This window comes from Tenrec ecaudatus, chromosome 11, assembly GCF_050624435.1.
Source record: "Tenrec ecaudatus isolate mTenEca1 chromosome 11, mTenEca1.hap1, whole genome shotgun sequence".
NCBI lineage: Eukaryota > Metazoa > Chordata > Mammalia > Afrosoricida > Tenrecidae > Tenrec > Tenrec ecaudatus.
Genome location: NC_134540.1, coordinates 86,291,129 through 86,304,437, shown reverse-complemented (window position 1 = coordinate 86,304,437; position 13,309 = coordinate 86,291,129). Strand labels below are relative to the sequence as shown.

At 40.5% G+C, this 13,309-nt stretch overlaps 1 protein-coding gene across 3 annotated transcripts in view; it reads left to right on the top strand.

Moving 5' to 3' along the window:
- Window positions 1-13,309, top strand: part of SLC9D1 (solute carrier family 9 member D1) — a 103,022-nt gene that overhangs the window by 75,181 nt on the left and 14,532 nt on the right. For all 3 annotated transcript variants that reach the window (XM_075563390.1, XM_075563392.1, XM_075563391.1), the window contains one exon: window positions 3,941-4,091. In XM_075563390.1, coding sequence (XP_075419505.1) covers window positions 3,941-4,091 — 151 coding nt within the window. The remainder of the gene's footprint in view (window positions 1-3,940; window positions 4,092-13,309) is intronic.

The following is a 13,309-nucleotide window of genomic DNA, read 5'->3' as shown; positions in this document are numbered from 1 at the left end:
CAATAGAAAAGATAACAGAAAATATAAAAAACTGAAACTACTTTAAAATGGGTAAATAAAAAAGAGATCAAATGATAAGGTGTTGCATTTTAATCTAACTGCATTCGCCACAGTTGACTTTACAATGCTCTGTGACCAATAGATAGAAGGTCGTTCACATACCGGGACTGTGGTCAGAGGGGTTCACTGGAAGCTTAATGTATGTGTCGAACCTGCTAATAGAGTTGTGCTGCCACTAAAATCCACAGCCTTCTACAAACTGGGTGTTTATAATTTAAGCCCTGATACCATTCCCTCCTTAAGATTTAGATTTTATTATTTACAGTCCTTATATCAGGCTAATCTACTTCTTTCATGTGGTCTTAGGTAGCCCCTCCCTTAGATGGCTGCTTGTTTAAGACCCAAAACACTATTCTTTCTGATAGCTGATCACCATCTGTTTTCTTCACACACTTTGTACCATGTCTTCAGGAATCTCTTCATGCAGGCAAGCTTTGAGTAGGGCCGTGTCATAGAATTGATGGTTCTTAGATAGGACTAGAATTAAGTGTGAGCCCCAAATCTATTCATATCTCTATGGTTTATATCTTTCTCTGGTTCACTTTAGAGCTATCATTATTTTATGATAGAGAACATTATAAATCATTCTCCTGAAACACATGGTAATTCTATTGATAGTGTCATTAATTTAGTCAATTTCACTTTAGAGACATAATCATTTTATGATAGAGAATATTATAAATTATCCTCCTGATACATATGTTAATTCTATTAATAGTGTCATTACTTTAGCCAATGATATAGAATTTAATATACTGTAGAGAAAAGGAAATTGTACAAGTATAGACTGGCTCTTCAGCCTACAATACGTGAATTGTTGACTTGTACAGATTAAAGTCTTAAGTGATTAACTAGTATTTATGAACAGCAGAGGTTAGGAATGGGACAAAAATGCTCCAGAGCACTCATTCACAAAGGCAGAACCATGCCTACCAGACGAGTTTCTGTCAAGAAAGGAAGGGTGGGGTGTTAGAATAGTAACTACATGGTAGTCCCAGGCCACCAATCACTGGGTGCCCTCAAAGCAAGAGCTACGAACCAAAGTCCAATGGCCACCAATTCCATCACCTTGGGACAGTGGTCATCTGCTGCTTCTCACACCAGAGTGTTTCTGCTGCAAGAGAGTTTGAGCTAAAGCCCTTGGCTTAGTGGAGTTACCATATTATATCCTTCTGATGTGGCCTGTGTGTATCTCGAAAGGACAGAATCTGAAATCCCAACTGCAGTCTATAGCACATGGTCTGGGTCACTACGGTGTGGATAGAAACTAAGTCAAAAGTGTCCAATTAGGAATGTAGTCCCAGGCATATTCTCCCCTTGGGTTCTATGTAAGTATTGTTAACCATTTCATAATCGCTTCCACAGTGGATTCGGTTCTTTAGTTTACATAACTGCATACAGTTTCACAGTTTCATGGCTTGCTCTTTGTACTTAAAACTGGCCTATTTTGTTTGGGGAGTTTATTTTGTGTTTTGATGCATGTGAAACCCAGTATAGGAAAATCTATAGAGGCAATAACTAGATTAATGATTTCTTAGGGGCATGGCAGGGAATAATGTTGGCAGGGAATGGAAAGCTGATAATGAGCACAACAAAGAAGAACATGTTCTGAAATTGATGGTGCTGATGATTGTATAACATTTTAATATAACTGAACTATTGAATTATGCGAAATTATGTGTCGATAAAACTGTCTTAAAAACAAAGGAGATCATTACAACGCAATCATGGCAACCTGATACACAACAGAAAAAATAATACATACAGTATCATATTCACAATGCCACTCCAGCATCATCACTATACAATTTAAGAACATTTCTATGGCCCCAACTGAAATTTCAGCTCCCCCAGTATTCCTCCTCCGTTCTGTTTTCTGTTCCTGGATCTTCCTGTTCTGGACATTTCGTATAAATGGAAGCATACCGCTTGGGATCTTTGTGTGTGTATCTGGCTGCTTTTATGTAGCGTATTTTCAGGGTTTATCCGTGTTGTAACATGCATCCATAATCCACTCCTTTTCAAGGTTGAGTGATATTCCAGGTCAGATAAATTTCTGCTAATATCTTCTAATGTTCTAAACTGTAATGTTGTTCTGTTATCAATCATATTCTTTAGGGTTAGCACTTGTTATATTCTGGGCCATGAAGATGCTTTATGCCAGTGGTTCTCAACCTGTGGGTCACGACCCCTTTGGGGGTTGGACGACTCTTTCACAGAGGTCACCAATTCATAACAGTAGCAAAATTATAGTGATGAAGTAGCAATGAAAATAATTTTATGCTTGGGGGGGTCACCACAACACAAGGAATTGGATTAGAGGGTCGTGGCATTAGGAAGGTTGAGAACCAGTGCTCTATGCTATCTTCTAGGAGCTTTATTTTTTTCTCATTACGATCTAAAATCTGTCTGTAAATTATTTTAATGCAATATATGAGGCAGACAAAACAGATATTCTTTGTGCATTTGCCAGCATCATTTGTTGAAGAGACTTGATCTATTACCTAGTCTTGCACTGCACCATAACTTGGCATCTGCTAGTACAAGCGCCCAACTTGGTTCTCTTTCTGAATTGTGTTGGCCAATTATGATCTTTCCCATTCCCATTTCTGTATACATTTTAGATTCAGCTTGTCAATTTTCTCTCTCTCACTCACTCACATACACACACACACACACGTTTCATTGAAATTGCGGATGTAGGGTGATACTGGGTTTTTAAATCTATGAACATGATATATTATTCTGTTTATTTAGTTATTTAATGTGCCTCAGCAGTGTTTTACAGTACTTCTTTTGTTATTTTTATTTCTAAGTGTATGATGTCTGTTGATGTAGTTACAAATGGTATCTTTTCAAAAGTCCCCTTCATGTCTGTCTGTTGTTTCTGTCTTCTCTGTGTTTATTTTCTCAGAAAACAAAAGCATATCTATGTATATACTTCTTCCAAGTTGTTTTATATGTATAATGTCTTATCAAGATGTCATATTAAACCTTGCATTTAACAAATTTATAGTTAATACCCTAATAACTGTTACTTCTAGCTATTATAGCTCACATAGTTATTAAAATTAGTGATTTCTCAATTTATCAATGCTCTTATGGTTTCAAAACCATAGGTTCCCCAAACACATTTGCCCCACCTCCCCCTTTTCACAAAGAAAAAAATTACTCAGTGCCCCCATGGCATTTAAAGAAAACCCTTTTGTGCTGTAGTCTATAACCCAGGAAAAAGTGTTAGTATCTGCTTTTGGAGCACGCCCCTCTGGGAGGGGTGTGGCATTGCCCACTTTTGGAAACACTGATCTAAACCCATGTCTGCTTTCTTTAAGTGGTCTGAGGTTGGGGATAGGAATGGCTTTTTCTGTAGTATATTTTTTAATGCCCCAACCAGGGTTTTCATTCATCCAAGAGTGAAAAAGTATATATTGCACTTATTTATTCATGTATAAATATGTGTATATAAAATGTTATGTAGACAAAACATGAAAGATCATATTTAAAATAAAATTTAGAAAATATTCATTTTTTAATTACCATAATCTACAAGAGCAGTATTTCAAGTTTGTAAAATTATTTTTTTCTTTCCTGCATGGTTACTTCAACTAACAGTAGCTGCCATATATCACCTCTCCTAGCTTCCAAACAGCAGCCCCTAGTAGGGGCTTCCCTGGGTGGATAGCACATCTTCGTGCTTTTTTCTTCTCTGGGTTTAGGGTTCTTATTCTGTTTTTTGTGGTTTTCAGTGTTTTAATGCGATGCTTCCACCAGACCTAAAAGAATATCCCTGGTTGCAAATCTCAGTAAAACGGGCAATGTTGCTAAGTGAGGTTCACTGCACGTTTTATGGCATGAAGTTCATACATCCGCTCTTCCTCAGGTCACAGAGCTGTTAGATGTCTCCATGGAGCTGGGCTGTTTCCTGGCTGGAGCACTGATATCTTCCCAAGGCCACATGGTTACTGAAGAGATCATGGCTTACCTCGAACCCATCCGTGATTTTCTGGCTATCATTTTCTTTGCATCAATAGGTAATCTTTTTCTTTTTATCCTTTTTTTCACATTGTGTTTGTTAATTCTATCCATTTTGTAATGAGTTTGTATTTGATATTTATATTATATATAGTAAAAACAGTTCCCATAAAAATCAACTGTATTCCATTCATTTTAATTTGAATTGCTAGTAGTAGTCAGCAACTTGATTCTATAGCCTTAGAAGAAATTTTATTTAAAAAGAGGAAGAAATACACACTAAATGATTTTAGAGGCTTGGTGGCACTGTTGGGTAAAAGTTGGGTTAGCTGGTCAGTGGTTCCAACCCAGCAGCTGCTCCACTCGAGAAGGATGAGGCTGTCTGCTATTGTAGAGATTCACAGCCTTGGAAGCCCTAGATAAGGTCACTGTGAGTTAGAATCCATTTGTTGGTAACCAATTCAGTTAGGCTTTCAAGGACATTAGTTAGTCAGTTGCTTATCATACTTTCTTAGCATTAGGAATATGTGCTATAAGTAGCCATTAAAGATAATTCCAAATACCTTAAATAAAAGATTCATCTTTTAACATCATGAATCACATGTGTCTTTACAGAAGGTAGATTTTGGAGACTCAGTTTGTTAGTGACTGTTGAACCAAATGGTAAGTTTGGGAGGCAATATATTCATTTTGATACAGAGATTAAATATTCACTTTGTCTGAGACAGGGTGCTCTAGATTTTTTATTTTGTCAACGTGGCAGATAGTAATGAAGTCACAAGAGTTCTTATATATTAGAGTACATCCATTACCTCCCAGTGGCTTTTATTGTCTGGATATCTCAAACACCATACTCTTCATCTACAGATCCAGTGCATTCCCAATGAGATGTTTAAAAATTAGAAAGCTGATTCATAAAGTTATATGGAAATGCCAAAGGCCATGAATAGCTAAAGCAATCCTGAAAGAGGCAGAGTTGGAATGCCCATGCACTTTTTAAAATTTTTTTGATCATTTATTGGGGGCTCATACAACTCTTATCATAATCCATCCATCCATCCATCCATTGTGTCAAGCACATTTGAACATTTGTTGCCATCATCATTTTCAAAACATTTGCTTTCTACTTGAGCCCTTGGTATCAGCTCCTCATTTCCCCCCCTCTCTTCCCGCTCCCCCCTCCCTCAAGAATCCTTGATAATTTATAAATTATTATTTTGTCATATCTTACATTGTCCGACATCTCCCTTCACCCACTTTTCTCTTGTCCATCCCCCAGGGAGGAGATTATATGTAGGTCCTTGTAATCGGTTCCCCCTTTCAGCTCACCCTCCCTCCACCCTCCCAGTATTGCCACTCTCAGTACTGGTGCTGAAGGGATCATCTGTCCTGGATTCCCTGTGTTTCCAGTTCCTATCTGTACCAGTGTACATCCTCTGGTCTAGCCAGATTTGTAAGGTAGAATTGGGATCATGATAGAGGGGGGGAATCATTTAGGAACTAGAGGAAAGTTGTATGTTTCATCATTGCTACATTGAACCCTGACTGGCTCGTCTGTAAGAGGGATGTCCAGCTGCCTACAGATAGATCTTGGGTCCCTAATCTGCACTACCCCCTCATTCACAATGATTTGATTTTTTGTTCTTTAATGTCTGATACCTGATCCATTTGACACCTCATGATCACACCAGCTGATGTGCTTCTTCCATGTGGCCTTTGTTGCTTCTGAGCTAGATGACCCCTTGTTTACCTTCAAGCCTTTAAGACCCCAGATGCTTTGTCTTTTGATAGCCGGGCACCATCAGCTTTCTTCACCACATTTGCTTATGCACCCATTTGTCTTCAGTGATCGTAGCCCATGCACTTTATTAACAGTGAAGTAAAACTCTTTCATGAGCTGGTTTGCTGCACAAGGAAATAGAGCAGAGGGAGAAGGGCCCACTCTTCCCGTTAGAGTACCCCCTCCACGGATATTGAGCCTGTCTGTGTCTCCCCTTTCCCTTACCTTTCTTTCTGTGACCCTCTCTTTTCCTTCTGAGCTTCTCCCCTGAACCCCTCTTTTATGCTGCTTTCTTCTTCTACAACCCCAGCCTTCACAATTGGGGACTCTGCCTCAAAGTGCTAAACAAACTTGACACCTCTCTAAGCTCCCATTCAGGGTTGATGATTTACCCTCTCTTTTCTCAGGTCTTCTAAAAACTAGGTATAATGAAATTGATTAGATTTTAACTTAATTTTTTTAAACTACATTCCAGTCATGCATTACATTCCTAAGATTACTCTTGGGTCATTTTAATGAGTACTGCTTGCTAAGACCTCATTGAACCTATGCATGCTTCAAAGTTGCTCTTATTAAAAACTTAAAATTCCATAAGTATATTACTTCAAGTACACATACTTAGTTTTGTACCAGCCAACTTCAAATGCCTGATATATTAAGAGCCACATTTTCTAATAAAATCATAGTGCTGTAAGTTTTTGCTTTGTCTCTTCACACACTCAGTTTATCAAAAGGAATTCAAGTTAATTTCTCTGCCAACTAAGAAGCTTGTATACAATTAGGTTACTTTCATAGTTGGTCATAGATAGAATCTTTTGTTCACAGTTGCTTCAGCCGTACACGTCGATAAAGATAGCAAGGCACAAATGAATATAGCATCTATTTAGTAAGATAATATAGTAGCATTGTACTGGGCCCCATTAGAAACGTGTTATCCCATTCACATGTCATAGGAACGCTTCAAAGTAGTTTTCAAGAACTGTCATTTCAAACATGTGGATATCAGCACTCAAGAATGAATCTAAGTCAATGCAGACAGTAAATGATTATGGTAGAATTTGAAAAAGACATTAACGCCCAGTACAGGGTTGTTCTTTCCACTACACCAGGGGTTGCCAAACTATGGCCTATGGCATTGTGATTATTGTGCATTCCTCTTTTATTTATAAAAACTTTTTATTGTGAATTAGGTGAGGGTTGCAGATCAGATCACCTGCTGTCTAGTCAACAATGTGTGTACCTTTTGTTGATCCATTGCAGTCTTTTCGATGTACTGTAACTTATCTCACATCTTCCCTGTGTTTCCTGTTTCCTAACCCTCTGGACTTTGCCCTGTGGCAAATGCTATCCTTTTGATTTCAGTGGTTGATTATTTTAACGCAGGGGCGAGTTCCATTCCAGACCTGAAGGGTGACTAAAGACCATAGTCTTGGGGTTTCCATCTATCTCTAGCTAACTAGTAAGAGTATGGGTTCTGTTCAGCATTTTCCTCCCACTCTCCCCAGAACGGTTAAATGCCATCCTGTTCAGAGCAGCTGACACTGATGTCCAGGCACCATCTGGTTCTCCTGGTCTCAGGGTTATGGAGACAGATAATTGTGAGGTCCATTAATTCATTGAACTACGATAATTTTTTACATGCGACTTTTGATTTTTATCATTCTTCTTTCCTCGGTGTGGAGAAAGACCAGTAGTTGTACTGGGGATGGCTGTTCACAAACTTTTAGGACCCCAGTCGTGACTCATCAAAGTAGGATAGAGGATGTGAACTATGTTATGCCAGTTGACCTTGGTGTCTCCTAACACTATAATCCTGACCTCCCAGACCCAGTGACCCATTTCTTTCAAGGTATTTGGTTATGGATAAGAAAACTTCCTAACTTTGCTCTTCCACATTCACTGGTAAATTTGCAGCAAAGGTAAATAAACATATGCTAATACCCTTTGCCAATATATATTTATTGGTGGAACACTCCCACTTCTCCCTCCCACACCCATTCAGTCTGCAGGTCTATCCAAGCATCTACTTGGGAATCACCACGATTGCAAGATTGTGTAGATATAGCTGTCTTTGCCTCTATAGCCGTTAATGCTTGCAAACCTCCCATGTCCTCCATAAGTTTTTATCAACCTCCCGCTTACTGTTCATTACCTTCTTCTCTATTCATGTTAACACTCGTCTACCCTCCTTCCCCTCCCGCCCCTGGTGACCATCAAAGAATGTTTCTTTCAGTGTGACTGTTCACAATGATGGCCTCATGTAAGCTTTGTCCTTTTGTGATTGACTAATTTCACTCAGCATAATGTCTTCCAGATTCGTTCATATGATGTGGTGGTTCACAGAGTCTTTATTATTCGTTAATGTTACGTAGTATTCCACTGTGTGTATCAAGATGTATTAGTCCTTTCTTCTACTGATGGTGGTGTAGGCTCTTTCCGTCTTTTTGCTACTGTGAACAGGGCTGCAATTAGCATGTGTATATGTGTATCTATCCATGTCACACTTTTATTTCTCTGTGACAGAGACCAAGTAGAGGGATTGCTGGTTCAGATGGTATTCCTAGTCCAACTTTTTGGGGAAGTATCTGCACTGACATTGTGTGAGGGTTTTAGTCTCTCCATGCCCTTGCCAGCATTGTGTTGCTTTCTGGTTGGTTTTTCATTTTATTCTGAACTTTATTATTAAAGCTAGGGTGAGATGATATCTCGTTGTTTTGATTTGCATTTCTTGAATGGCTAATAATCACAATTATCTTCATAGGCTTGTTGGCTGACTGAATGTCTTCTTTTGTGAAGTATACATAAGTGTCTAATTCTTAGAAAGTCCCAGTTAGCTATTTTGTCTTCAGCTGTTTGTGTGTTTTTCATCATGTTTGATAGTGTATTTGTGACCATGGCTTTTGTTAATAAGTGAAGTTTTGTTGGAACATAGCCACACTCACTTGTTATGTTGTATTTATGGTTGCTTATAGGCTAGAAAACGGGGGGTGAGTAGCCACCAAAGACTACATGGCCCCAAAGCCTTGGGTTGTTGTTGTTAGATATCGTGGCATAGATTCTGACCCACACCCACCCTATGCCCAACAGAATGAAACACTGCACAGTCCCACGCCATCCTCACCATTGTTTCTATGCCTGAGGCCATTGATGCAGCCGCTGTGTCAATCCAACTCCTAAAAGGGTTTCCCCCTTTTCACCACCCCTCCGCTTTACCAGACTGATGTCCTTCTCCAGGGACTGGTCTCTCCTGACAATATAGCCAAAGTAGGTAAGAAGAAGTCTTGCAGTCCTTGCCTTTAAGGAGCACTCTCACCCTCTCCCAATCCAGTTCAGTTTGTCCTTGTAGCAGTCCATGCTACTTGGAACATTCTTCTCCAGCCCCACATTTCTAATTCGTCAGTTCTTCTACAGTCTCCCTTCATCGGTGTCCAGCTTTCACGTGCATCTGACGCAATGGAGAATACCACGGTTTGGGTGAGGCACACCTTAGACCTCAAAGAGACATCCTTGTTCTTCAATACTCTTAAGAGATATTGTGCAGCAGATTGACCTAGTGCAACACTTTTTTTGATCTCTTGAATGCTGTTTCCATGAGCATTGATTGCAGACAAAGTCCTTGACACCTTCAGCCTTGTCTCCCTTTATCATGACGTTACCTGTTGTGAAGGTTTTGGCTTCTTTACACTGAGTTGCACTCCCTTATTCTTCATCAGCAAGTGCCTCCATCCCGCTCACTTTGAACGGGCAAGGTAGGGCATGCCATTTGCGTACCGCGGGCTGCTAATAAGCCTTCCTCCGATCCTGAGGCCACACTTCGCCATCCAAACCCACCACTCTGATGATTCGCTCAGCCCACAGATGAGTGAGTGGATAAGAGAATACAACAATCCTGATTCACGCCTTTCCCGCTTTTAAACCACGCAGGCCTCCCTTGTGCTATTTACACAACCGCTTCTTCATCCATGTACAAGTTCCGAAGGAGCCCCAAGACTGGAGTGCACCGTCTTCTCACGGTGATCCGCACTTTATGACGGTCCACACAGCCGCATGCCTTTGCACAGTCAATGAAACATACGGAAACATCTTTCTGGTCTTCTCTGCTTTCAGCCAAGATCCATCTGACGTCCCCAATATCTCGGATATTTGCCAGGAAATCCTTTACCCGAAAAGTATGCCGAATCCTGTACTAGACCACTATAAGAATTCATTCCTAGGAACTTCTAGCGTTATGAACATGAAAGTAGTGAACAGCAATGCCAGTGTGAACAATTCCTTTCTTTAAAATGAGATTTCAACAAGGTTGTCCTTCCTCTTAGTCCATCTTCCTGGAATTGCAGAAGCTCTCACTGCCGCTTGTTCATCATTCTGTGGCATCACTTGTGGGCGGTGTTATACTTTATGGTCATATATCTGACTTAATCTAGCCTGTGAGCACCTTGAGGGTGGTGGACCCTCTCATACATTTTTATGTTATTTGACCCTAGGTCACTGAATGGAAGCGTCAGCGTAACCAGCGTTTATTCACACATACTTAGTGCTAAGCATGAGCTGGCTGTATGCTTTTTCACATACTCTGCTTGCCCCTCTAAATAAAACCCTACATTTGTAGATGAGGGGACTGAGGCAGAAAATAGTTAAGAAAGTTGTCTGTTTGGACATCGGGCCTCTACTCAAGTACTTCCTCAACTCAAGAACACTTTTTTTGAATAACCTGGAATTCCGTGGTGATGCTCACCTTCCCGACATGATCGTTGAAGACAAAATGGGTGCATAAGAAAATGTGGTGAAGAAAGCTGATGGTGCCCGGCTATCAAAAGATATAGCATCTGGGGTCTTAAAAGCTTGAAGATAAAGAAGCAGCCATCTAGCTGAGAAGCATCAAAGCACATATGGATGAAGTATACCTGCCTGTGTGATCATGAGTTGTCAGTGGGATTGGGTATCAGACATCAAAGACCCAGAACAAAAAATGATATCTATGTGAATGAGGGAGAATATAGAGGGAGACCCAGTGCCCCTCTGTAGATAATTGGACCTCCCCTTACAGAAGGGTCACAAGATAGAGGCGGGCCAGTCAGGGTGCAGTATAGCACCAATGAAGCATGCAACTTTCTTCGATTTCTTTAATGCTTCCTTCCCCCACTCTCATGACCCCATTTCTTCCTTACACATCCAGCTAGACCAGAGCATATACACGGGTACAGAAAAGAGCTGGAAGCACAGGGAATCCAGGACAGATAAACCCCTCAGGACCGATATTGAGAGTAGCAATACCAAGAGAGGGAGGAGAAGGTGGGGAGAGAAAGAGGGAGCCAATCACAATGATCTACATATAACCCCCTCCCAGGGGGAAGGACAACAGAAAAGTGGGTGAAGGAAGACATTGGTCAGTGTAAGATATGAAGAAATAATAATTTATAAATTATCAAGGGTTTGTGAGGGAGGGAGGGTTGGAGAGAAAGGGAAAAATGAGCTGATACCAAGGGCTCAAGTAGAAAGAAAATGTTTTGAAAATGATGATGGCAACAAGTGTACAATTGCGCTTGACCCAATGGATGGATGCATGGATTGTGATGAGTTGTATGAGCCCCCAGTAAAATTATTTTAAAAAGAAAGAAAAAAACTTGTCTGTTATCCACAACTAGCAAGTCTATACAGTTTACCATTGTGATATTAAATATATATTTTATATATGTTTAGAGAATGAATATGCATAAAAGGTTATGTTATAATTCATTGACACATATCCCCAAATACAGTTAATATAGGTGGTAAAAATATTAGGATTTAGATTTCATTTTACTTCTTCCACTTGCTAATATTTCTAAATACTGACTTTACTTAATTCTACGTGGTAATGGTTCATTAAACACCTACTTCGAGCAAAATCCTATTCTTTTTGCTATAACAGTGTATAATTGAGTCCGTCCCTACCCTCGTGTGTTTCTGAAGAGCTCACTTGTCCCAGTGCCAACTACCTGGCTCTGTCATTTGAAAACACAGCCCCTGTCTTGGAGTTTACAGGCCAATGCAGGGGACAAATGAGTGAACCTGTAAATATGCCACAGTATTAATAAGCAAAGGATACAAATGTGTTGTAGAATATCTGGGGAGGTCAGGAAAGGCACCATGAAGAAGTAAATCCATCTGATATTCTGAGGAGAAAAAGGAAGAGGAGAGGAGTTAGCCAAGTTCAGAGGCAAGGAAGGACAGGTTGTCCTGGGAAGGAAGGAATGCGCAAAGCCCAGGCACAAGAGCCAGGGGTAACAAGGCCTGTCTGGTTAGAATGGAGATGCCTAGAGGAAAGAGAAGTAAGTTAGGCTCCAAGTAAAGGCCAAGTCAGGAGAAAATAAGGATTTTATCCTGAGAGCTTTGAGGAAATCCATTGAAACCCTTCATTTTAAGCAAGACCCTGGCATAATCAGATCTGTGTGTGGAAGAAAATTCTGATCTTACTGCTCTGCAATTGGGGACAGGAAAGCAGGTAGGCACACATCCACTGAAGTCATGGAGACCAGCATTTTCCAAACTGCCGGTTAGAGAACATGAGCTCCAGTCAGTGAATCACCGCCAGCATTTTTTTAAAAATGAAATGGAATGGATAGGAAACACCAGTGTGTCACACATTTGAAAGGGTAGAAATTACTCATTGAATGTACTTCAATTATATATTCAAGGCTATTGGATTAAAATGTAAATGCTTTCATACTGTAGGTGGCATTTTAAAGAGTTTGAAAAACATTGATGTCTGAATTAGGGCGGTCACAGGAAGGAGGTGAATATATTCAAGAATTATTAAGAGCAACTATAGAACTTGATAACTGATTGGGTGCAGAGCATTAGGCAGCCTCTCCGGAATCTGGCTTAGGAAAAAGGAAAACGGGAGTGCCGTTTCATGGGATAGGGGCCCAGGGTTCAATGGAAGGAGGAGTCTAGTTAGGGCGTGTTAGGGTGGGGACCATAGGTCGTCCTAACAGAGATGGGGACAGTTCATTGAGTTCCAAGAACGGCCTTTGATCTTAACAAAAGATGGGGCCCTACAGAGTGGCATTCTGAAAGGGGCCCTTGAGACTGAGAAGTACCGTGCTGCCAGGGAAATAAGAAACCCGAGAACGGGAGCTGAAGCTAGTGCACTCATGGCTAGAGCATCGAATGTTCCTGGTGGGAAGAGTCTCGGAAGGTTAAGAAAATTCTACCTTTGTAGAAAAGGGGAGAATGTTTGCATTGTGTTTCTGAGTAAAACAGAGACGATGGTTGGTGAGGGACAACTCTGGGTTAAAGTCTTAAATATAGGATGTGAAGACTTGATTTAAAAACAGAAAGAAGGAAAAGGATGTCTACGGAGCCAGTGTTTTTCTTAGACGGTCGAGGTACACTGAGAGCTGGGACGAGCCTGGCATGTGTAGCCCAGGGAACAAGCAAGCGCCCAATTAGGACACTGCAGAGCAGTGAGCCACCCTTCTCTCTTCCCGGATCCTGACCAGCAAGCACAGTTCC